Source organism: Pituophis catenifer, unplaced genomic scaffold (genome assembly GCF_029215685.1).
Source record: "Pituophis catenifer annectens isolate HBS135680 unplaced genomic scaffold, rPitCat1.0.hap2 SCAF_7, whole genome shotgun sequence".
Taxonomy (NCBI): domain Eukaryota; kingdom Metazoa; phylum Chordata; class Lepidosauria; order Squamata; family Colubridae; genus Pituophis; species Pituophis catenifer.
In genome coordinates, this window is record NW_027256887.1 from 7,887,959 (window position 1) to 7,914,605 (window position 26,647).

The window sequence follows — 26,647 nt, forward strand, 5'->3', positions numbered from 1 at the left end:
CACATATATACAAATATACAAACAGTGACTTATTTACCTATTCTATCTATCTGACGGTGCATTTTTTTATTATTATTACTTGCATTTCCCCTAATTCTTATCTTTACCCTTTTTTTCCTTTGGTTTATCCACTTATACCATCTATTCCATACTATAAAATATTTTGAGTCTTCCTTGTCTTTTAATTCTAGAGTTAATTTATCCATTTATCCATGTGTAGATTTTTTGAATTACTTCCTGATCTGTTGGCATACGATCTGTTTTCCACAGTTGTGCTATAGCCAGTCTGGCCACCGTAATTATGTGTAGTGTCAAATATTTTATGTCTTTTTTTAATATTCTTTTTTTATATGCCTAATAAGAAAACTTCTGGTTCTAATTCAATTTCTTGATCTATTATTTCTACTATCCATGTTTTTATTTTTTTTTCCATGTTATTTCCTTTTGCTACCTTCTGACCAGCCAGGTCAATGGGGAAGGCAGATTCATTCAACAACCTTTAAATTTTCCATCAATTCACCTTGAATATCACCACCAGGATCTCTCTCCCCCTTTGTCCCTCCCTCCCTCCCTCCCTCCCTTCCTCTTTCCCTCTCCTTCTCTCCTTCTCCCTCTCTCCGTCTCTCTCTCACACACACAACCTGAAATATTAGCTGCTTAGTATTGTCGGAAGAAATGTCTATCTGGGTTCAGTTCCAACTGGGGAGAAAGACACTGGAAATGTGGTGGCTGCTTGGAAAGATTGTTTTAATGGTGGACAGGATCACATGCCTTGAAGATCTTGGGTGACGAAAAAAAAAAGGACAGAGATGCTGAGAGCTCCTGGGTTTTATGCCCTCTGTATCAGTGGTGGGTTTCAACATTTTTTACTACTGGTTCTGTGGGTGTGGCTTGGTGGGCGTGGCATGGCTTGGTGGGTGTGGCTTGGTGGGCGTGGCAGGGGAAGGATACTGTAAAATCTCCATTCCCTCCCCAATCCAGGGGAGGGATACTGCAAAATCCCCATTTCCTCCCAATCAGCTGGGACTTGGGAGGCAGAGAATAGATGGGGGCGGGGCCAGTCAGAATTTTTACTACTGGTTCTCCGAACTACTCAAAATTTCCGCTACCGGTTCTCCAGAACTGGTCAGAACTTGCTGAAACCCACCTCTGCTCTGTATGGCTTTGAATTTGAGCTTGTGTTCTGATTGGTTGTCAGAGTCCCATGGGGCTGTGCAGGGAAACTTTGTAGGTTGTCTTTTGAGTCCCAGGCTTGGTTGAGCCTTGCTGGGTGATGATATAATGAAAGGGCTTTGGGCAACTCCTACTATGGCTCTGCCTGAAGGAGGTAGATCTTGGTTATGTAGAATAGACTGGCCCAGGCTTTAATGGCCCATTGACAAAGATGAGGGGGCTGAGTTTCTGCCTCCCTTTTAGGGGAAATATTCTGCCCCTTTAACATCTCCTAAAATATTTCATTTTTCTAGGAGAGGGGTGGGTGCTAACTTCCTACAGGATTGAACTTAGTGCAATTGAGCTGTTCAATTGAACCATTCTTGAGCATGCTTTTACTTCCATCACATATCACATTCAGCAACCAATTTTTAATTCTGCATTCATGCAACACATTCCCTAATTTAAGCCTAACTCTTTTATAGAAGACTTTCCCTACATCAACAATAACGTACGATCAATTAACTATTCCACCATCCTACCATTCTCAATGACTTCCCGAAGAGCTAAAGTAATTTGCAAATTACTTTTCTGGAATGTTGGGCCTTTCCCAAATGTTGTTCATGGCCATCTCTTTGAAGGATTTTTGTTTTCATCAACAACAACAACAAAATGTGTCCCACAGCTGCTCGGACACACTGAACAAATTAATTAATTAATCCCCTTGGGGCCGTTGTATCCACTCTTGTTCTTTGTAGGAAAACAAGACTTGTGTTATTCCAGTTAATTTGTCAACCTGAGCAACTTTCTCAACCGTCTGGACTACAACTCCCAGAATTCCTCAGACAGCCTAAGTGTTCTGCCCCAGCTACGGACCCCAAAGAACGCAGCACACACAAAGTCCGTTCAAACCTTAATTTACTGAATAAACCAGTCTTTTACAACAATGGCTGTTAATTAATTGCATTAACAGCTGCCAAGAATTCAAAGAATAATAACTGAAAGCTTACTATGGTTGGCAGAATGCCCAGAAGCAATTTGCAGGAAGCTGATAAGATAAGCAAGACAAGACACAAAGGTATGTGAATGGAGTTGTTCCCTGCAAATTGCTTCAGTCGGTGTTCCTCCTTAAATAGGCTAAAGGAGTGGCAAATTAGCCCCAAGCCTTACTCTCGAGGAGACCTCCTCCTGAGGAGCCACTCCTGCCTTTTGGCAGCTCTGCGCACCCATGCATCGAGAAGAGGCTCCTCCTCTTCGTCCTCTTCACTTATGGGAGCTTCTGGAGGTTCTGAAGGCCCTGGCTGAATCCCCGCCTCTGGCACCACAACTTCTCCAGCCTCCTCATTGTCTGACTCGAGTGCCAGCTGCACAGGCTTCTGGCGCAGCACCACACCAGCCTCCTCGCTGTTGGAATCAGCCACCAAATGCACCGGCTGCTGATGGGCCACAACACTAAGATCCTGGCTGAGGAATTCTGGGAGTTGAAGTCCAGACAGCTTAAAATTCCCAAGGTGGCGAAACCAGTGGTGAAATCCTCCCCAGTTTGCCACCGGTTCACTGCCACGCATGTCAAACTTCGTGTGGAAAAAGGAGGCTTAGGAAGGTAAGTAGAACAGCAAGGGGGGTGGGGAACAGCTGTGCCACACGATTTAGATTTGCTAGAAAGCAGGATTTGTAGCAAATTTAAATCACGTGGTACAGCTGATCGCCCGAACCGGTGCGAACCGGTAGCATTTCACCACTGGGCAAAACACTGTTATTCCAGTTCTCAGGCACTTTCACACAATTCGCACAACCAATCCGCAAGCAATCACACTCAACTCTGAATCTTTCTTCAGTTACTTCATTCATATCTGTAGAACTTCATTTTTCCAATGGTCTCACTAAGCCTTGTAGAGGTCATTTCAATCCCACTCTTGACAAATATTGTATAAATCTCTCAAATATTCACCCCGGCATTCCTGTCCATCTGTTTCTTCTCAAATGAGTTCCTTGCTTTTATTTTTAATACCAGTTCCTCTGCTGGGAGTTCCTTATTTAGCTCTCTTTTCACATTTCCAAAACTGTTTTTTTTTTAAAAAAAAAAATTCCCATTAGGATCACTCTGAATTTTCATGCCTTATCTCTTCTTCTCTCTTTTTGACTCTTGCCACTGTCGTTTTCTCTCCATGCACTTTTTTTCAATATATTTCTCTCTCATCCTAATTTTTGCAACAATCTTTTTTGTCTTATGTGCACTTTTCTTATTTGTGGTCTCCTCCATAAAAAGCATGCAAGCGAGAATAGGATAGAACTTTAAATCTCTTGCCAATACATAGGGAAAAAATACTAAAAAACAAAACAAAATTACAGAGCTGGAAGGGATCTTGGAGGTCTTCTAGTCCAACCCCCTGCCTAGGCAGGAAACCCTACACCACTTCAGACAAATGGTTATCCAACATCTTCTTAAAAACTTCCAGTGTTGGAGCACTCACAGCTTTAGGAGGGAAGTTGTTCCACTGATTAATTGTTCTAACTGTCAGGAAATTTCTCCTTAGTTCTAGGTTGCTTCTCTCCTTGATTAGTTTCCACCCGTTGCTTCTTGTCCTGCCTTCAGGTGCTTTGGAGAATAGCTTGACTCCCTCTTCTTTGTGGCAGCCCCTGAGATATTGGAACACTGCTATCATGTCTCCCCTAGTCCTTTTTTTCATTAAACTAGACATACCCAGTTCCTGCAACCGTTCTTTATGTTTTAGCCTCCAGTGTCCTAATCATCTTTGTTGCTCTTCTCTGCACTCTTTCTAGAGTCTCAATATCTTTTTTGTTTCATGGTGACCAAAACTGGATGCAATATTCTATGTGTGGCCTTATCAGTGCAGTATAAAGTGGTATTAATGCTTCACATAATCTTGCTGCAGCCTTGGATTTTTTGGCAAACTGCAGCATCCTAACTGGCTCATATTTAAGTGATTGTCCATTAAGATTACTAGTTCTCTCTCACAGTCACTGCCGAAGAGCTGGGTACCATCTATGCTATACCTGTGTGTTTCTTAACTACTGTATTTTTCGGAGTATAAGACGCACCGGAGTATAAGACGCACCTTAATTTTTGGAGAGGAAAATAAGAAAAAAATTGATTGGTGGGTGGATCGCCCTCCCGGAATAGCCCCAATCAGCTGTTTCCAGAGGATAATTTTAGCAACAGGTTCATTGGTTGTGAGATCTGTGCCTTGTTTTTTTTTCTGCCTCTGAAACATCTGAAACTGTTTCAGAGAAAACTTTTTTTTCCTGTCTCTGAAAGGCTTTTTTTCTGAAGCTCTGTTTGGAGGCTTTTTTTCTGAAGCTTCTTTCAGAGGCTTTTTTTCTGAAGCTTCTTTCAGAGGGTTTTATTCTGAAGGACTATATGTACTCCTTTCTTTGGTATTGGTATATAGATTAACCTCTTCCAATCTGTTGGTTATTGTGTCATTCTCCAGATTTGTTAGCATAGTTTGGTTAGAACCTTTACTGATTCTTCTTTTGTTGCTTGCCATATTATTTTAGATAAAAGCCTTTCGGAGGCTTTTTTTCTGAAGCTTCCTTCAGAGGCTTCTTTCAGCCTCTGAAATCTCCGTTTGCGAGTCTGGGTGGGGCTGCATTCAGAGTATAAGACGCACCCAGATTTTCACCCTCTTTTTGGGGGGAAAAAGGTGCCTCTTATACTCCAAAAAATATGGTAAGTGTAACTTCCCATTAGTGTAACGCCACCCACTTCTGGTGCATCCTGTAGGAAATTCTTTTCCCCCCTTCCAAGAAACTTCCACATTCTCCTTTCCTTTTCATTTCGTTGGAAGTTGACTCAATCACGGATACTTTTTTTCATGCAAAATTGGCTTTGCTTGCCAGAAGGTCACAAAAAGGGATCACATGACCCTCGGACATTGACATTATCATAAATACGTGCCAATTGTCAAGCATCCAGATTTTGAGCACGCGACCGTGGGAATGCTGCAACGGCCATAAGCAGTGGTGGTATTCAGCCGGTTCGGACCGGTTCAACCGAACTGGTAGTAGCAACCTGCAGGTGTACGCCGTCCTTTTTAGCCACATTTTCTAAGCCGCGCGTGCAAGAGCAAAGCTCACATTTTCGGTGTGCGGTGAACCGGTGGTAAAATTATGTGAAACCCACCTCTGGTCATAAGTGTGAAAAACAGTCATAAGTCCTTTTTTCCAGTGTTGCTGTAACTTTGAATAGTTGCTAAACAAATGATTTTAAGAGAAGGACTACCTATACATGGACACGCCCCTGCAATTTTCTTGATTTTTTGGTGGTTTGCCCTTGCATCAGGGGTGATATGCTCCCGGTTCGGACCGGATCGCCTGATCCGGTAGCAATGGCGGCAGGTGGTTCGGAGAACCGGTAGCAAAAATCCCTGCCCCCCCCCATGCCCAGCTGAGCCGCACAATTATCAGAGGCTTTTTTTAACTTTTAAAAGCATTTTTTCCAGAACCTCTTCCGACAAAAAAAAATGCTTTTAAAAGTAAAAAAAAAAAGCCTCTGATGATCGCGCGGCTCAGCTGGGATCATCAGAGGCTTTTCAAAGCATTTTTTTCTGCAACCTCTTGGCCGAAGAGGTGGTAAAAAAAAATGCTTTGAAAAGTTCTGACGATCCCAGCTGAGTTGCCTGACCGGCAGAGGCTTTTCAAAGCATTAGAAAAAATGCTTTGAAAAGTTAAAAAAAAAAAAAAAAGTTGGCCACGCCCACCCAGTCACATTACCCCACCACCACCAAGCCACGCCCACAGAACCGGTAGTAACAAATTTTACATTTCACCCCTGCCTTGCATCCTTCTTAAAGCTGAGAGAAGGAGGCTGGGCTAAAGTCTCCAGTAAACTTTGTGCCTAAATCAGGATTAGAACTCAGAGTCTCATGCCATAAGCACTAGACCATACTGGTTCTCTTGGGGTGAGTGACCAAGGCTCTTGTTGTTGTGGTCTGCCAGCAGCCTGCGGACCTGGCAATGGAGTCACAGTGATAAGCCGGGGGAGGAAAATGGACCAGTCCTGGATTCAGGGGAAGGCCCGGACGAGGGCTCTGCATTGGAGGCAGAGGTGGGGCCAGGGCCATCTGGGAGCGATGCACAGACTCTGGAGCCTCCAGAGACGGACAGCAGAGAGGCAGAGCAACAGGAGGAGCCTGTTCCTAGTGCACGCATGGAAAGAGCTGCCAGAAGGCAAGAGCAGCTAAAGCAAAAAGGACAACTCAGGAGTAAGGCCAGAAGATGATTGGCCCCTCCCATAAGGCTTAAAAGAGGAGCAATGAGCCGTTGGGTTCTTTGTAGAAAAGCAACGTTGATTCCAGTGCTTCTTGTCAGCGTCTCTTGAACTTTGTGTGGTTTTTTGCCAAGAAAATCCTTTGGCCAGTTGCCAAAGACATCAAAGGTTAGTAATACGGCCGAGGGACTGGTTATTAAGAATTTTGTTTTGGACTAAGCTGAGAATGAATTAATTCTCAGCTGTTTGAATAAAATAAGTTTGTTGAGGACTGAATTGTGTTTGGTAATCACTACTTGGGCCTTGGTTACAACACTTGTATATGAATATTTATTTATTGACTAGATCAAGAGGTTGCTTATCTCTTAAAGATAAAGGTTCCCCTTGCACATATGTGCTAGTTGTTCCCAACTCTAGGGGGCGGTGCTCCTCTCCGTTTCAAAGCCGAAGAGGCAGCGCTGTGCGAAGACGTCTCCGTGGTCATGTGGCCGGCATGACTAAACGCCAAAGGCGCACGGAACGCTCTTACTTTCCCACCAAAGGTGCTCCCTATTTTTCTACTTGCATTTTTTACCTGCTTTTGAACTGCTAGGTTGGCAGAAGCTGGGACAAGTCACGGGAGCTCACCCCGTCATGCGGCACTAGGGATTCGAACCGCTGAACTGCCGACCTTTCAATCGACAAACTCAGCATCTTAGCCCCTGAGCCACCACGTCCCTGCTTATCTCCTACAGAGGTGTATTTTTGCATATTGCTATATCAGTAAAGACTCGCAGCAGTCATTAATTAGCTCTTCGACTGGTTAGATGAACAGTTTTAATTCCTGTAAGGAAATTAGAGGCTAATAGTTTGGTAATGGCAGGATGCAAGTCGTAATCATTCCCAGGTCAACCTAGAAGAGGAAGGAATTGATGGAGCTAAAGGAATTTGGGACAGATTCCCAGAGGGATGAGACGGAGAGTGGAAAGCAAATTTTGCTCCTGCCAGAAACTTTGGGGAACCCCATTCATGTCTTTTACAAATAGCATTATGTTTATTTGTTTGTTTTTAATTTGATTTATATGCCGCCCTTCTCCGGATACTCAGGGCGGCTTACAATGCGTTAAGCAATAGCCTTCATACTTTTGTATATTTATACAAAGTCAGTTTATTGCCCCCACAAACCGGGTCCTCAATTTACCCACCTTAGAAAGGATGGAAGGCTGAGTCGACCTTGAGCCTGGTGAGAATTGAACTCACAGTAATTGCAGGCAGCTGGATGTTAAATGCTGCCTTAGTAGGAGGCATTAGCCTCCTACGCCACTCAGGCTCCTGGATTGCCAAATCAAGGATACTTGAGAATGGTGATTATACAGTTAGTCCTCGAGTTATGACCACAATTCAGCCCGAAATTTCCATTTTGACAGTTTATGACAGTCTATGGAGATTCTCAGTCATAATAATAATAATAACTTTATTGTCATACGTGTATACACAATATACCCATACAACGAAATTCACTTAACACCCAAAGACCAGGTCCAACACACATAACAATCCCCAAACACACTCCCACCCACCACAAATTCCCCACCCCTAAACCATCCAAACATCCACACAACAGACCAAGTAATGCTGTCCAACAGCTCACTGATGGTGGCCCTTTAGTTCATGGTTGAGTGCAATTATAGCGCTGGGATAAAAACTATTCAGAAAATGTGAAAAAAGAGGATTCTCTTTCTATGTTCTCAGGTAAATTGTGAAAGACATTATCCGTATTCTGGATTCAGCAGGTGTTGTGCTGGGTTTTCCCCTGTGTGTCTGAGAAGTTCTCGTGATGGCATTTTGCCCCGTCTCTTCCCTGCACTTCAGTTTGGAGAAAGCAAACATCTGGATTTATTCCTGCTATCTGGAAAGCACGCTGTGGAATTCCGTACTTAAAAAAAAAAAAAGGAAGTGTTACATAACCCAGGGTTAATAGCGATCATATTTTACAAGATTTTTGATAGCTGTTTTGCATGCCTTTCTAAGTGGAAAATAGCAAAAAAAAAAAAAAAATTCTCATCCTTGTTCTTTCCTGATTACCATATTTTTTGGAGTATAGGACGCTCCAGACTATAAGACGCACCTCCCTTTTTTGGTGAGGAAATGAAAAAAAAGAAATCTGCCTCTGCCTCCCAGCAATGTTGCCTTGTTGCAGCAAACAGCAAAAAGCCTGCTTTACTTTCACTTTCGTTTTCAGCATAGCTTGATTAGCACAAGAAAAAAAAAAGTCTGCATCCCAGCAATTTACCTCCTTGCAGCAAGCAGCAGAGGCCCGTGCAGCAATAGGCAATGGCAATCCCTGCAGCCTGAAACAGCTGAGAGTCGGGAGCCGATCCAATGGACAATCAACTTGTGCTAATTAGCTGTGCTGAAGCTGAAATGGGCTGTTTCTTCTTGCTGCTTGCTTCAAGGAGGTGAATTGCTGGGAGGCAGAGGCCAAAGGGTGGGGGCCAGTGTATGGGCGGGGCTACATTCGGTGTACAAGATGCACCCAAATTTTCACCCCCTTTTAAGGGGGAAAAAGGTGCATCTTATACTCAGAAAAATATGGTACATTGTCGTCTGATGTGAAGTAATTGTTATGCTGTAAAGAAGTATGCTACATAATTTGGTGGCTCTTACATGTCCTCAGGGCTTGCTCTTAGAAGAAGTCCTACTTACCCTTCTGCCTCTGATTGTGACTGATTGTGGTTGACCCCATAGAGACACTTAAGAAAGTCGTAGATGTCTTTGACCCAAAGGTGTTTTTTCAAGAGGCAACTGGACTTTCTGTTTTTTCTTTGAAGACATTTCACTTCTCATCCAAGAAGCTTCTTCAGCTCAAGAAGAAGTTGAAGAACTCTCTCAAGAAGAGAGTTGAAGAAGCTTCTTGGATGAGAGTTGAAGAAGCTTCTTGGTTGAGAATTGAAGAAGTTTCTTGGATGAGAGTTGAAGAAGCTTCTTGGATGAGAGTTGAAGAAGCTTCTTGGATGAGAGTTGAAGAAGCTTCTTGGTTGAGAATTGAAGAAGTTTCTTGGATGAGAGTTGAAGAAGCTTCTTGGATGAGAGTTGAAGAAGCTTCTTGGATAAGAATTGAAGAAGCTTCTTGGATGAGAGTTGAAGAAGCTTCTTGGTTGAGAATTGAAGAAGCTTCTTGGATGAGAGTTGAAGAAGCTTCTTGGATGAGAGTTAAAGAAGCTTCTTGGATGAGAGTTGAAGAAGCTTCTTGGATGAGAGTTAAAGAAGCTTCTTGGATGAGAGTTGAAGAAGCTTCTTGGATGAGAGTTGAAGAAGCTTCTTGGATGAGAGTTGAAGAAGCTTCTTGGATGAGAGTTGAAGAAGCTTCTTGGATGAGAAACAAAATGTCTTCAAAGAAAAACCAGAAAGTCCAGTTGCCTATTGAAAGAAAAACACCTTTGGACAACCATGACCTGGATGACTGAGAATCTCCATAGACATTTAGATGTTTTTGACTTAAGGTTGCTGAGCAGTAGTCATAACTTTCATCCAGAAGGGTTTTGTGTACATGTCTCATGGATATCTTGTGAGAAAGGTGTGTGGTCTTTGTCCCTTGAATCCTCCAGTTGGGTTCTCAATTGTTAGCATGAAAAATTTGGCACTAAAGTTTGTCTAATTACTGAAACAGAGCCTTTGGATGCGAACCTGCTGTTTTGGAAGCTGGCATAGCCAATCCAAATTGCGATTCTATTCACACCCAAATGAATTTAAGCAGAGCGGCTTTCCGGAAAAGTGTTAAGAAACTGGCTCTGCCATTCGGCCTGGGGCGGGGTCCAAGAATGCTATGCAACCCTGGGAGTGGTTGGTAGATTGAAGGTGCTCCCTCTGCCTTTTAAATTTTCTAAATGTTCCTTTTTTACTGGCTTTCAACTTGTTTTACAGCTTTTATATTGTTTTACTGGAAACTGCCCAGAGGCATCAAGTGTGATGGGCAGTACAGAAATTAGATAGATAGATAGATAGATAGATAGATAGATAGATAGATAGATAGATAGAGACAGACAGACAGACAGACAGACAGACAGACAGACAGACATAATAAACAGGTAGATGATAGAATGATAGATGGATGGATGATAGATAGATAGACAGATAGATAGATGTGCTAGATGGATAGATAGATATAGATAAGAGATAGGTAGGTAGGTAGAGATGCTAGATGGATAGATAGATATAGATAAGCGATAGATAGATAGATGATAGATAGATAGATAGATAGATAGATAGATAGATAGATAGATATAGATAAGAGATAGGTAGGTAGGTAGAGATGTAGATAGATAGACAGACAGATAGGTAAGTAGGTAGGTAAGTAGGTAGAGATGTAGATAGATAGATAGATAGATAGATAGATAGATAGATAGATAGATAGATAGATAGATAGAGATGGATGGATGGATGGATGGATGGATGGATGGATGGATGGATGGATATAGATAAGAGATAGGTAGGTAGGTAGGTAGAGATGTAGATAGATAGATAGATAGATAGATAGATAGATAGATAGATAGATAGATAGATAGATAGATAGATAGATACGTAGGTAGGTAGGTAGATATAGATAAGAGATAGGTAGGTAGGTAGGTAGGTAGAGATGTAGATAGACAGACAGACAGACAGACAGACAGGTAGGTAGGTAGAGATGTAGATGGATGGATGGATGGATGGATGGATGGATGGATGGATGAATAGATGGATAGATATAGATATAGATAAGAGATAGGTAGGTAGGTAGAGATATAGATAGACAGATAGGTAGGTAGGTTGGTAGGTTGGTAGGTTGGTAGGTAGATAGATAGATAGATAGATGGATAGATAGATATAAATAAGACAGACAGACAGACAGACAAAGACAGACAGACAGATAGATAAAGAGAGAGAGAGAGAGAGAGAGAGAGAGGGAGGGAGGGAGGGAGGGAGAGAGAGAGAGAGAGAGAGACTGACTGACTGATTGATTGACTGACTGACTGACATGGCTTCTGTTTGTGGTCTTTGCCAGAGGGTGGTTCTAGGGGATGGACGGAGTCAGAAAAAGGCCAAACCTCCACCAGTTCTTTGAACGCAGTCACATTGCAGCCTAACAGGTGGCTCCCATTATTTATTTATTTTTGTTTGGTTAAGATTGTGGTAGAGCCGAAGTTACTCGAGAAGAAAGCAAAAGGAGGAATAGCAAAAGTATCCTCAAACGGGACATTTAGGGGTTACCTTGTGAGCCTAGCTGGTCTGTGAGTGTCCTCTTTCTTTTCGATTGATGGACATGTTGATTAAACGGAGAATTTACATCCAGCCTTTTTCTACTGCAACACTTCAAATGAAGGAATGAAAGGGAAATGAAGTCGCTTTAAAGTTTGGGGGTGAGGAGTAGCCCATCCAGATTCTCAGTGGCCTTTCTTTATTTCCCTTCCTTTTAGGAATTCAGGCTCTGTTCTTCATCTCCTCCTCCTCTCCTGCTTTCGGCAATTCCCCACTGACCCTTCAATGCTGCAGGGTTACCTGGAGGCGGAGGAGGCAAAGGTCTCCCAACCAGATGCACGAAAGGCATTCTCTTAAGGGTCAGAGAAGAGACCAAAGACCCTCAGCCACCTCCTGCAAGGTAAGAGGCAGCAAAGCTTTAAAAGAAACTCATTTTACGCTCACAACGGAGGCAGGAAACACACACACACACACACTCCATCTCACAAGGAAGAATGTGCACCAGCTGTCAACTCGCAAAGCATCCCTGGCCTGCTCTCGAGTTGCCATAAGCAAGGGGGATGGGAAATTAATGAATGAAACGGCACGGGAGCCAAAGTCAGAGGCACATTCCAGACTTTTCTCTCTCAAGGCTGTATCCCAGGGTTACCCACAGTGGTCAGAGGGGAGTGATCTCTACAACCTGCGAAACGGCTCCGTTGGTGAATGTGATTGATGACACACCCTGGGGGGGAGACGGGGGGAAACAGGGTCATGATTGGGGCATAAATTACGTAAGCTCAGAGCTGGCTTCACTTGGGAACGTGCGGACATGAAGCTCCTAATAAATAACTGGATTTCTTTTGAAGCTTGGCTCTAGGCCAGTGATGGCTAATCTTTTTGCCATCGTGTGCCAGAAGTGGGGGCGGGGGGAGGTTCGCGTGTGTGTGTGCCCACACCCATAATTCTATGCGCCCCGCCCTGTGCATGCACGTGCAACCCCCTTTATTCCTGGCATGCAATGGCCCAGTAGGCCCATTTTTCTTTCTCACCTGGCTCCAGATCCTCTCTATGCATCTGGGGAGGGCGAAAACAGCCTTCCCTACCCCCTCGGAGGCCCTCCGGAGGCCTGAAACCACCCATTTCCCAACTCCCGGTTGGACAGGAAGTGACTTTTTTTTCTGTCCCCAGCCTCCAGAGCCTCTCTAGGAGTCTGTGGAGGCTGGGGACAGCAAAAAACGTCACTTCCTGTCCAACCAGGAGTTGGGAAATGGGCCATTTCGGTCCTCTGAAGGGGGGGAGGCTGTTTCCGCCCTCTCCAGATGCATAGAGAGTATCTGGAGCCCGGTGAGAAAGAAAAGCGGGCCTTCCCCACCCTCCCCAGGCCCTCTGGAGGCAGGAAACAGCCTGTTTCCCTACTTCTGGTGGGCCCAGAAGGCCTGAAAATCAGCTGGGGTGCCCACTGATATGGCTACACGTGCCACCTGTGGCACATGTGCCATGGGTTTGCCATCACGGTACTAGACCGTTATTGGCCTCAGCTTACAGCTGGTCACGATACGATCTACAGTTTGATGTGGGACCCCACAGTCACACTGAGGGGAGGATGCTAAACCCCATTGTTAAAGGGAGTTCCGGCAGACGCCTGGCAAGGTGCGAATCCTATTCAGGGTTGTCCATTGCTGGCGTGGTAGTCCAAAGCCTGGTGTCTTTTTTGGGGGGTCATTTATGTGTCTTCCTATAACTGGGTGTTCAGTGATCCATTTGGCTTTCCTTTGAGAATCAATGTTTAAAGTTGTTGGGCTGTTTTTGTGGAAGTGACCGTGGGATGTTCCTGTCTCTGCTTAGAATGCTGCATTCCTGAATCCTGTTCTGACCCAACCACGACCAACCCTCTGAAGTGAACTCAAAGATTCCTTTAATTAGGAGTGCCGGCAGTCCCAGCAAAATGTTTCTCTCTCAACGCAGGCTAACAAGTCTGTCTGGCCGGAAGATGAATAGTTGTCTGTCACATCTATTCATCTCCTCCCCCTGCCTTTTATCCCCAAAGCTAGGGTGGGGCCTTGTTAGCAGTGGTGGCTCTTCCTTCCCAAGGACCTGCCCATAGATTTCCACTGCTCTCCTCTCCTCTGCCTTCTGCGCATCTGCGCATCAGGCACTGGACCCAGCTGTTCCTCCTCTTCCTCATCAGCCACCTCCAGACCTGGGGGCTGTTGACTCTCCATCTGAGGGCTGATGGATGGCCCAGGCTCCGCCTCTGTCTCTCTCTCTCTGCCAGCTCCATTCCCTCTTCTCCCGCAGAGCTCTCAGGTTGCCCTGATGCTGACCCTGACTCTCATGCCTCCTCCCCCTCCTCTGATTCGGCTGTTGGAGAGGCCGGTATCCGACAGGCCACCACAAAACCCTGCTTGCTCTTTTTGATCTTGAGCTCAATGTGGAAACCCTGGAGAAAAACTAGTGGTGTCTGAACTCTCTGGAGCAGACCTCATCCCTCGTGTATCTCCCATAGATGCCAACTATCACGGTGGTTCAGTTGGGGCTCAGTATTAGCCGCAAGTCTGTCTAAATATATGGGTAGTCCTCGGCTTATGACCACAATTGAGCCCAGAATTTATGTTGCTAAACGAGAAATATGTTAAGTGAGTTTTGCCCGATTTTATGACTTTTCTTGCCACGTTTGTTAAGTGAACCATTGCAGTTGTTAAATTAGTCACTGCTTGTGACTAATTGTGAATTGTGAAATTCAATTTTTTTTACTACCGATTCTGTGGGTGTGGCTTGGTGGGTGTGGCTTGGTGGGCGTGGCAGGGGAAAGGATACTGCAAAATCCCCATTCCCTCCTCACTCCTGGGGGAAGGATATTGCAAAATCTCCATTCCCACCCCAATAACAGAGGTGTTATTTGCCGGTTCTCTGAACTACTCAAGATTTCCGCTACCGGTTCTCCAGAACCTGTCAGAACCTGCTGAATTTCACCCCTGGTCACATGACTGTTCAGTGAATCTGGCTTCCCCATTGACTTTGCTTGTCAGAAGGTTGCAAAAGATGACGTCAGGATGCTACAACTGTCATAAATATGAGTCAGTTGCCAAACCTCTGAATTTTGATCACGTGACCATGGGGATGCTGCAACGGTCACAAGTGTGAAAAAACGGTCATCAGTCGCTTTTTTCCAGTGCCGTTGTAACTTCGAACGGTCACTAAATGAACTGCCGTAAATCCAGGACTATCTGTAGATACTTCCTTAATTCTGCCACCCTGTCACTCCAAGGTCTGAATTGCTTCATAAATACGTTGCGAAGCCATTTACAAGCCACGACAGCTATAGTTCCAATCTCATAAAGGAAAAAGAAAGTTTAATTTAAAAGAATCTGCAACTTTGGGGTGGGAGGGACAAAAGGCCACCATATTAATCTTTGCAGGGACTTTATTCAGAGGTGGTATTCAGCCGGTTCGGAGCGGTTTGCCCGAACCGGTAGCAGAAATCGCAGGCGGGCCTGCCTACCTGCCCCAGTTCTATGCTATCCTATTTAGGTACATTTTGAGGCCGGGAGCACGCGCAGAAGGCGTGCGCGCAAGCAAAGCACATGTGTGGAAGGCCGGGCGCATGCGCAGAAGGAAAGCGCGTGGATGAAGCGAGCATGTGCACATGCGCCAAACCAGTAGCGACATAATGTGTCACTTTATATCAAAAAGCAAGCAAGGCCAGGACAGAAAAAGGAATTTAGAGGCTAATTCGTCAATAAGTTTCTCACTAAAAATAACTATTTGGCAGCAAAGAATTGGACATCTGTAGGAGTTGCCGTTGAGGTTTTTAACTGGCGAAGCTACGCGTTATTAAATAAAAGCTTTCTCCTCACTTAAATTCCCCCCCCCCCGCAACTGGAAAGAGAGCCCAGATGATGGTCTGAAGAAGCAGACATTTCAATTTCTCGCCGGATTCCAGACTTCTAAAGTCGCGGATTCTGTAGATAATTTCAAAAGACAGAACACCTGTTGGTTGGATTTGAGAAAAAAAAGGATTGGGTCCATGAATAATGGAGCCGAGGGATTTTTTTCTTTCTTTCTTTCTTTTTTTCATCTCTATGGGCCACTTTTCTGTGTAATCTCATCTAACTGAGATGAAAGCTGCTTGGTAAATTCCAGGAGATTTTATGCCCTTTTTTTAAAATAGAAACTGGCAGACTTTATGTTAATGTTACCCGGCCACGCTGTTCGTGGTTTTAAAAAAAATATATATTTTTTTTGGAGGAATGATAGAAATGTTCGGCTTTTGTGGAGGGAACGTCAGGCCCAGTTCAACCGGAACATCAAATTTAGCTAAAAGTATGAAAGCGCCGCGGTGGCTCAGTGGCTAAGACGCTGAGCTTGTCGATCGAAAGGTCGGCAGTTCAGCGGCTCGAATCCCTAGCGCCGCGTAACGGGTTGAGCTCCCGTTACTTGCTCCAGCTTCTGCCAACAGTTCAACCAATGCAAGTAGAAAAAATAGGGACCACCTTTGGTGGGAAGGTAACAGAGTTCCGTGCGCCTTTGGCGTTGAGTCATGCCGGCCACATGACCACAGAGACGTCTTCGGACAGCGCTGGCTCTTCGGCTTTGAAATGGAGATAAGCACCGCCCCCTAGAGTCGGGAACGACTAGCACATATGTGCGAGGGGAACCTTTATCTTTACCTATGAAAGCACATTTCCCAGTTTTAAGCATAAAGCCACACAAATAGAGAGCCAGTTTGGTTTAGTGGTGAAGACACCAGGCTAGATACCAGGAGACGGTGAGTTCTAGTCCTGCCTTAGGCATGAAAGCTGGCTGAGTGATTCTGGGCCAATCACCTGGAGACAGCGGGTTCTAGTCCCGCCTTAGGCATGAAAGCCGTCTGAGTGACTCTGGGCCAATCACCTGGAGACGGTGAGTTCTAGTCCCGCCTTAGGCATGAAAGCCAGCTGAGTGACTCTGGGCCAGTCCCTCTCTCTCAGCCTAACTCACCTCACAGGGTTGTTCTTGAGAAATAGGAGAGGAAGGATTATCAAATACCTTCACTGCCTTGAGTTATATAAAGAAATAACAAAGGCGGGATATAAATAAAATAAATAATAAACACTCGATGGTGGACATGGTGCCAAGGAGACTTTTATCCTCCAGTTAACTCCAGAGTTAACTTTACTACTTCCCCATCAAAGTAGGTTTATGCCAGATCAACCATTCATGTCAGGTGCAAAGAATTGGGGCCGCACATTAAGTTCCAGTTAAGCTGATTTACTGCTCATGCCTATACATAAGAATTTAGTCAACTAAATTCAGCACTAAATTGGTGCCAGATAAGAGAGAACAGAATTCAAGAGGGGTTGAACAGAACTTTTGTGGGAACATAACGATTCTAGGCTGATTACTCACTTGACTCTTCCCACAGTCTCAGCCTGTTTTTCTCCTATATTTTGCAAGTCTGCTCCACAGGCAGATAAGCTTTAGTAGCTATTCCATTCCATTCCATTCCATTCCATTCCATTCCATTCCATTCCATTCCATTCCATTCCATTCTATATAAAAGCAGATGAGAAGGGAAAGCAACATACAGGTAGTCCTCGATTTACAACAATTCATTTAGTGGCCATTTGAAGTGACAAAGGCACAGAAAAAAGTGACTTATGATCACATTTCACACTTATGACCGATGCGGCATCTCCGTGGTCACACGATCAAAATTCAGATGCTTTGCCAACGGACTCCTATTTATGACCCTTGTAGTGTCTTGGGGGGGGCACGTGATTCCCTTTTACAACTTTTTGACCAGCAAAGTCAATTTCTCCTCTTCTGGGACATTTTTTGAAGGAAACCTAGGAGCCGTTCATCATGGAGATTTAAAATTCTTCCAAGTAAATTGTTACTCCGTGCCCAAGTTTCAATAATTTCCAGCTTCACCTTTGACCCTTCACTTTATTTGCCGAACTATAGGCCATCCTCCTAGAGCCAAACAGCTCTGTCTTTTTTTTTTTTGAATATAACTTTTTATTATTTTTTATAAAAACAAACAAATATTTAGTAGATCTGTCACCCCCCTCCCTGTGACATCTCGGTGTTATCTTCGATCATTCTTCTTCTTCTTCCAAAAAAGGAACTTTCTTCTATCTTGATCTTTATACAAACCTTTTTAATATCTCCTTACTAAAACAAAATTCTGCCTATCAAATTTTTAAATATAATCATAAAGCTTTTTTATCTTTTATATCTCTTTTCCAACCAATAATAGAAACAGTTCCATATTCTATAATACGCTATCTCTTCCCTATCTTTAATCCTTAAAGTCAATCTATTCATTTCTGCACAGTCCATAATTTTTTTTTTATCATCTCCTCTTCCAAAGGTATTTTCTCTGCTTTTCCAATTTTGAACATAAACAATTCTTGCAGCTGTTATTACATGTATAATCAAATAAGTATGTTCCTTACTAGTCTTTTCTGGAACAATACCCAATAGGAACAGCTCTGGTTTAAATTCAATACATAACTGTATCATCTGCCCTTTTTTTTTTTTGGAAGTGATCTCTTTCTGTTTCTGCCCTTAGGACAAAAATACTCCAAAATGTCAGGACCAGGGCAGAAATAATAGTGGTGGTAACCAGAAATATGTCCGAACGGCAAAAGAACAAGAAATCTGTTAAATTCTGAGTTCATCAACAAAGGCAGGGCAGAGACAGGCTAGCCAATGGGCCCTGGACAAGAATAAAGGGTATTTTTTTTGAGGGCAGGGATGACGATGGGATGCTGGAGGGCCAATTGTTTACATCCAAAGAGGTTCCATTTCAAGAGTTGAGCAATCAGGACGTAACCACAGAATAAATTGGAAGAGGACCAGATGTTCCAGTGCATTTACTCCTTTTCTATTTTAGAGTCATCGTTGGCAAAACGAGTTAGGAAAAAGAATAATCCCCACAAAGACGGCCACTTTCTAATGAAATAAAAAGGCACTTTCTAAGCAATTCCATATTCTGGAGGCTTGAAAATAATTGCGGTGAAATATTAAGAATCGTCTCCCCAATTTCTTATTTAAAAAAAAAAAAAAAAAGGAGATTTGGTTGGGTTTGTTTCCAAGTCTCGGCCCTGTGCACGCCAGCTAAAAACGGTCATTTTTTAAATAGTTTTTTCTTTAACAGCCATAAGTGCTTTTTTCTTTTAACAGCCATAAGAACAGTGTATTGTCTGGGTCAATATATTTTGTACACTATACTAATGATAATAATACTATTTAAATATACATAATCATAATCATGTAGTTATAATATATATTATATATGAGTATACATAATACTATTTTCCCAATTTCTACTTTCTACCTCTTTTTTTCTAACTCTTAATAAAATAGCCACCGTATTCAGAAGCATTCTATATCTATCCATCATCTCTTGCCCTTTTTAAAATTTCAACTCTTATTGACTTTTTGATAAATCTTTCATGTTTCTCCCTTGGGATCTTGTATCTCCTTACATCACGCTTATTTAATATAAGTATTTCATCTGCTTCTACACCTATCTCTTGCTGTTGGATCTCTAGAGCACTCATCTTCTTTCGTCACTCTTGGGAGATCTTTCTCTCTATTCTCTTCTATATTTTGAGCTCTTAAAGAATAGACTGTCTCAGTGATGGCGAACCTTTTCAGCACCGAGTGCCCAAATCGGAACATGCATGCATGTGTGTGCATATACGCGCGCCGGAGAGCCGGAAAACCTGAAGACTAGCTGCCTATTTTTTGGGCCGTTTTCAGCCTGTTTTTTGGGCCGTTTTCAAGCCTTTTTTCTGCCTATTTTCAGGCCATTTTTCAGGCAGTTTTCCGGCCATTTTCAGGCTGGTTTTTTGGCTGTTTTTGGCCCGAAAAATGGCTTGTTTTTCAGGTCAGTTTCAGGCCATTTTGGGAGGCTTTTTTGGGACATTTTCAGGCTGTTTTTTGGGCCACTTTCAGCCCTTTTTTCTGCCCATTTTCAGGCTATTTTTCAGGCAGTTTTCCGGCCATTTTTGGGGCCATTTTCAGGCTGGTTTTTCAGCTTTTTTTGGCCTGAAAAATGGCCTGTTTTTCAGACCATTTTCAGGCCATTTTGGGGGCCTTTTTTGGGACATTTTCAGGCTGTTTTTTGGGCCATTTTCAGGCCTTTCTTCTGCCCATTTTCAGGACATTTTCCAGACTGTTTCCAGGCTGTTTTTCGGGCCATTTTCAGGTTGTTTTTGGCCTGAAAAATGGCCTCTTTCTTTGCTGTTTTTCAGGCCATTTTCAGGCAATTTGGGGGGCCTTTTTTGGGCCATGTTGAGGCCGTTTTTCGGGCCATTTTCAGGCTGTTTTTTGGGCCATTTTCAGGCTATATTTGGCCCCCAAAATGGCGTGTTTCTTTGCCATTTTTCAGGCTGTTTCCAGGCTGTTTTTCGGGCCATTTTCAGGTTGTCTTTGGCCTGAAAAATGGCCTCTTTCTTTGCTGTTTTTCAGGCCATTTTCAGGCAATTTGGGGGGCCTTTTTTGGGCCATGTTGAGGCCGTTTTTTGGGCCATTTTCAGGCTGTTTTTTGGGCCATTTTCAGGCTATATTTGGCCCCCAAAATGGCGTGTTTCTTTGCCATTTTTCAGGCTGTTTTCAGACTTTTTTTGGGCCTTTGTTGGGCCATATTCAGGCTGTTTTTCGGGCCATTTTCTGGCTGTTTTTCGGCCTTTTTTCGGCCTGTTTTCAGAAACCAGAAGAGCAGCTGGTGACAATGTGTGTGCCCACAGAGAGGGTTCTGTGTGCCACTTCTGGCATGCGTGCCATAGGTTCGCCATCACGGGACTATCTGTTCCATTAAAAACAGTCCCTTTTCTCTACTCCCTGGGAAAGATTGAGGAGAGGACCTATTTATCTGAAGTGTCTCTGTCTGGAAGGCATCCAGATTCAGCATCCAACAGAAACAGGCAGAAGAAGTTGGGGGCCAGCCTTTCAGTACAACCGAAATCATGCATGCAAGATAAAACATTTCCTGTCATTCCTTGCGTCTTCCTTGATGCATTTAGTTGTTATTTATGTACAGGATAGTCCTTGACTTACAACAGTTCACTTAGTGACCTTTCGAAGTTACAACATCTCTGGAAAAAAAATGACTTATGACCCTTTTTCACCCTTACAACCGTTGCACCCCATGGTCATGTGATTAAAATTTGGAAGTTTGGCAACTGGTTCATATTTACGACGGACGCAGAGTCCTGGGATCACGCGATCCCCTTTTGTGACCTCCTGAGTCCCGACTTACGACCACGATTAAGCCCCAAATTTCTGTGTTTAAGTGAGACATTTGTTAAGGGAGCTTTGCCCCGTTCTGCGACTTTTCTTGCCACAGTTGTTAAGTGAATCGCTGCGGCTGGTAAGTTAGCAAGACGGTTGTTAAGTAAATCTGGCTTCCTCATTGACTTTGCTTGTCGGAAGGTTGCAAAAGGGAATCACGTGACACACACACACACACACACACACACACGCCCGGGACACTGCAACCGTCATAAATATGAGCCAAGCCCCCTGAATTTTGATCACATGACCATGAGGATGGCTGCAAAGGTCGTAACTGTGAAAAACGGTCATCAGTCACTTTTTTAAATAGAGAAGTTGTAACTTTGAAAGGTCACTAAACGAACGGTTGTAAATCAAGGACTGCCTGTATTAAAAGGTAAGGCGATGTAGGCCCCCCCGGTTTGGGGTGCTGCTCATAGAACGTGTAAATTTGACTGGTTGCTAAATGAATTGTTATAGCTCAAGGACTAACTGAATGAATTCAAGTGGGTTCTCTTGCCCAAGCAGGGGGTTGGACTAGATGACCTCCAAGGGCCCTCCCAGCTCTGCTATTCTCTCTCTCTCTCTCTCTCTCTGTACGTGTAATATGTGAATCAAGAGGAGAGGTTGAGCATTTGACGTGAGATGCCCTGAGGACAGTTTGAGTCCTCTGTTTCCATCCTGTAGACATTCTTGCTAATTTCCAAAGATTCTTCAGTAGCTGGTTTCTCTTCTTTCTTTCTTTCTTTCTTTCTTTCTTTCTTTCTTTCTTTCTTTCTTTCTTTCTTTCTTTCTTTCTTTCTTCCTTCCTTCCTTCCTTCCTTCCTTCCCTCCCTCCCTCCCTCCCTCCCTCCCTCCCTCCCTCCCTCCCTCCCTCTTTCTTTCTTTCTTTCTTTCTTTCTTTCTTTCTTTCTTTCTTTCTTTCTTTCTTTCTTTCTTTCTTTTCTTTCTTTCTTTCTCTTGTTTTCTTTCTCCTCTGGTACAACCGAGTGGGTGATACATGCGGCCGGAGGGGCAAAGCATTTCTATTTAAAAAAAAAAGAAAAAAAAGACAAGGCTTTATATTGTAAGCAGTGGAGTTCTAACTTGCAAAGAGCAGGCTGGGTTGTTGAACGTTGTAACATGACGACTACCTGTTCTCCTGCGTGACTGAGGCTTTGTCATGGATGTTAAGCTCTCCCTGGTCCTCCTCCCTTTGATCTTTAGAAAAAGGTTGGTCTTGAGGTGGTCGCTTCTCCGGCGTAGGAAGGATCAGATCTGGCGGCAGAGTACAAATATAATTGTAATTTGATCATATTTTTCTTGGATTGCCAGGAAAGTTTCTTCTGGGAAGAAACGGGTTTGGATCTGTCTGTCTGTCTGCTTCTGTCTGTCTGTCTGTCTGTCTGTCTATCATCTTTCTTTCTTTCCTTCCTTCCTTATCTCTCCCTTCCCTTCCCTTCCTTGTGCCCTCCCACCCTCTTCCTTCCTTCCTTCCTTCCTTCCTTCCTTCCTTCCTTCCTTCCTTCCTTCCTTCCTTCCTTCCTTCCTTCCTTCCCTCTCCCTTCCCTTCCCTTTCTCCCGCCCTCCCACATTCATCTTCCTTCCTTCCTTCCTTCCTTCCTTCTTTCCTTCCTTCCTTCCTTCCTTCCTTCCTTCCTTCCTTCCTTCCTTCCTTCCCTCTCCCTTCCCTTCCCCTTTCTCCCGCCCTCCCACATCCATCTTCCTTCCTTCCTTCCTTCCTTCCTTCCTTCCTTCCTTCCTTCCTTCCTTCCTTTCTTCCTCTCCTTCCTTCCTTCCTTCCTTCCTTCCTTCCTTCCTTCCTTCCCTCTCCCTTCCCTTCCCTCTTTCTCCCACCCTCCCACATCCATCTTCCTTCCTTCCTTCCTTCCTTCCTTCCTTCCTTCCTTCTCCTACCTTCCTTCCTTCCTTCCTTCCCTCCTCCTTCCCTTCCCTTTCTCCCCACCCCTCCCACATCCATCTTCCTTCCTTCCTTCCTTCCTTCCTTCCTTCCTTCTCTCTCCCTTCCCTTCCCTTTCTCCCGCCCCTCCCACATCCATCTTCCTTCCTTCCTTCCTTCCTTCCTTCCTTCCTTCCTTCCTTCCCTCTCCCTTCCCCTTCCCCTTTCTCCCACCCTCCCACATCCATCTTCCTTCCTTCCTTCCTTCCTTGCCTTGCCCTTCCCTTCTCCCTTCTGCCTTGCTTTCCTTTTCCTTTTCCTTTTCTTTTCTTTTCCTTTTCCTTTCTTTCCTTTTCCTTTTTCCTTTTCCTTTTCCTTTTCCTTTTCCTTTTTCCTTTTCTTTTTCTTCTTGTGTTCCCCAAAGGACGTTAAGAGGAAATACTTCCTTCTGCTCGGTTGTCCAGAAAGTCACTGTTAGGTGACTGCAGACTTTGGGAGATTTTTAAAGGCAGCACATCGGGGCGTCCATCCAAATGTTGACTAGTCAGGACAAAGAGACCCATGGAGCTTTCAAGAAGAGGCTGTTGCCAAAGTTATATAACCCCAGGGAGCCCTAGTTTAACCCAGCAATTAAACTGTTTTTCAACATCCAAAGGATGACTAACTCTGATTGTTCTCCAAGAGAAATTAAGTCTGGATGGTCTCCCTCATTTATATTTATCAGTTTTCCAACCTTGGACGATGTGTGGACTTCAAGTCCCAGAATTCCCACAGCCAACATGGACAGTGAATGGATGTTCTGGGGAATTGAAGTTCACGTATCTGGGAAGGTTTGGAAATGCTGATTTTGATGTAGCAAGGCCCATGTTAGGGAATGGCTATTGCCTAACTGGTTGAGTTGGCAATATATATAAACCAGCAATGCATGTTTGCAGTCAAAATGTAATGTATAGCTTTAAGACTGTAATGCTGTATTGCATCATACTGGTATCTTGATTGGCTAACCTCTATAGCTTACTTTCTTAAGAGGAAGCTTGAATCATGGCTTATTTTTCTTTTTACATTATTATTGCTACCTCTGCTCCTCTCTGCCTGTTCTCTCTGCATGATCACTGCTTGATCATTGCTACTTGTTTTCTACTGTTTTACTGATAGTTTTACTGCTGTACTGTTTGCAACTACAAAAAGAACTGTTTTGTTGCATATGACTACAACAACTGATAAGAAGACTTTGTTCTTGGGATATCCCTGGCTTGACAATTTAATTATCTGTATCTGCATATGACCTGGATTGTTTATTGGACTTTGCTTTGCTTTTTCCTAAAAGTAAAAGAATATCACAACTCAGTGTGTCTGTATTGACAGTGCTTATTCACAATCACTCTCAGCCGTTTTTCTTATGTGCACAACCTTGCTACTCAAGGGTTACTCTGCGCATATTCCTTAACAGCCCAATTTAAGTAGAGCAAGGTTCTTGGAAATTGTTATATGCAGGTAATCCTCGATTTACAACAGTTTGTTTAGTGACCGTTCGAAGTTACACTAAAAAATGGCACTTATGACCACTTTTCACACTTATGACATGTGATTTACATTCGGATGCTTGACAATCGACTCGCTTTTATAAGATCGTTAGATCGTTTGAGATGAGTACTCCTAAGTTATCTAGTACTATTCATAGTTGTATGGCATATCCAAGACAGATGGATTATTTGGGAAGGAGATAGAGCCGAATCCAGATTCTAGACTCCATGGAAACTCTCTGTGGGACTTTGGATCAGTTCCTCTCTCACTTGGCTGTTGTTGTAGGTTTGAAACAAGAGGAGAAGCTTGTGTGTGCTGCCTTCAGCTCCTGGAGGAAAGATTGGATTTCAATCTAATAAATAAAGGAAGCAAGCAAGTCAGAAGACATGATGAAAACTCCTTTTAATTACAGAACACATGCACAGGCTTAACCATAATTTTAACTGGGAAACTGAGCATTTTATTTATTTATTTATTTATTTTATTTATTTGTTCGATTTATATGCCGCCCTTTTCCGGAGACTCAGAGTGGCTTACAATGCATTAGTAAGTAAAATGTAATTAGTAAAATGCATTACAATGCATTTTAGACCAAGCCAAGTTAAAAAAAAAAAAAAAAAGCTAGAGAATTCCTGGAATACCAGCTCTCAGACAAATCAATCATCAACGGGCACATAGAGATAAACAACATCTACATACCATTCAAAAGAGACAACCAAGAAGCCAAAAGGGAAGCATAAAGGCCACAATACTTCCTCACCAGCAATCAATAACCAGATGAGCAAAGGTTGACGTTAGACTAGCAATCAAGAAGCAAACGATATCCCAATCAAGGAACTATTAACTCAGACAAACAAGGTAACAGTAAACAACAACCCAATCAAATAACTACCAAGATCATTCCTACCAACACCGATAGGGCAAACCTCTAGCATATAGACAGAGAGCAAAGCCCTTTCTTCCAGCCCTGATGATGTTACTTAGTTTGATAATGAAATGTCTACAAGGAAACAACCAAGCTCAGAAGAGCATCGAAGACCCGGCAAGCAAGTGTAATTGAAGTTTTGGTGACTGACAAACATGCTGGTCCTATGCACCCAGTGATATGTCCCTATGTTGTTACTAATGAAATACCTTCATAGAATAACAGAGCGGGAAGGGATCTTGGAGGTCATCTAGTCCAACCCGCCTACTTGATCTGGAGAGCCAATACCATTTCAGACAAATGGCTATCCAGTTTCTTCTTGAAGGCCTACAGAGATGGAGCACCAGTGGTGGGATTCAGTCGGTTAGGGCCGGTTTGGACGAAATGGTTGTTAAATTAAGGAGCCTTGGTAGTACAGGGGTTTAAGGCACCCTGTTATTAAGCTTATTAAGACCAGCTGCCTGCAATTACTGCAGGGTTCGAATCTCGCCAAGGCTCAAGGTTGACTCAGCCTTCCATCCTTTCTAAGGTAGGTAAAATGAGGACCCAGTTTGTGGGGGCAATAAGCTGACTTTGTATAAATATACAAAAGGATGAAGGCTATTGTTGAGCACATTGTAAGCCGCCCTGAGTCTTCGGAGAAGGGCGGCATATAAATCAAATTAAAAAAAAAATAAAAATGGCTGGCTGGCCCCTCCCCTCCCCGCCCCTTCCAGGAGTCCCCACGTGCCCTGTTTTGGCTCCCAGGAGGCTGCAAGGAGGCCTACTAGGCCCAAAACGGGACGTGGGGAGTGCGGCCCCCTCCCACGGCCCGTTTTTGCTCCCAGGAGGCTGCAAGGAGGCCTACTAGGCCCAAAACGGGGCGTGGGGAGTGCGGCCCCCCTCCCATGGCCCGTTTTTGCTCCCAGGAGGCTGCAAGGAGGCCTACTAGGCCCAAAACGGGACGTGGGGAGTGCGGCCCCCTCCCACGGCCCGTTTTTGCTCCCAGGAGGCTGCAAGGAGGCCTACTAGGCCCAAAACGGGGCGTGGGGAGTGCGGCCCCCTCCCACGGCCCGTTTTTGCTCCCAGGAGGCTGCAAGGAGGCCTACTAGGCCCAAAACGGGGCGTGGGGAGTGCGGCCCCCTCCCACGGCCCGTTTTTGCTCCCAGGAGGCTGCAAGGAGGCCTACTAGGCCCAAAACGGGGTGCAGGGGGGCATGTCACCCCGTGGCCCATTTTTGCTCCCAGGGGGGTTCAGGAGTGCTGCCTGTCACACCCCCTGGCTACGCCCACCCAGCTGGTCATTAGGACAGAGAACAGGTTGTTAAATTATTTGAATCCCACCACTGTGGAGCACCCACAACTTCTGAAGGCGAAGCTGTTCAACTGCTGGATTGTTCTCACCGTTAGGAAATTTTTCGAATAGTTTTAGGATAATCCAGATCATCTTTCCATTTCATTGCTGTTAGTTTCCTTTCTTCCCTTTACTCTGG

At 44.0% G+C, this 26,647-nt stretch overlaps 1 protein-coding gene across 1 annotated transcript in view; it reads left to right on the forward strand.

Moving 5' to 3' along the window:
* Positions 1 to 26,647, forward strand: part of NTF3 (neurotrophin 3) — a 172,436-nt gene that overhangs the window by 129,183 nt on the left and 16,606 nt on the right. The window contains exon 2 of the mRNA XM_070947481.1: positions 11,818 to 11,999. Within this exon, the coding sequence (XP_070803582.1) occupies positions 11,818 to 11,999 (182 nt within the window). The remainder of the gene's footprint in view (positions 1 to 11,817; positions 12,000 to 26,647) is intronic.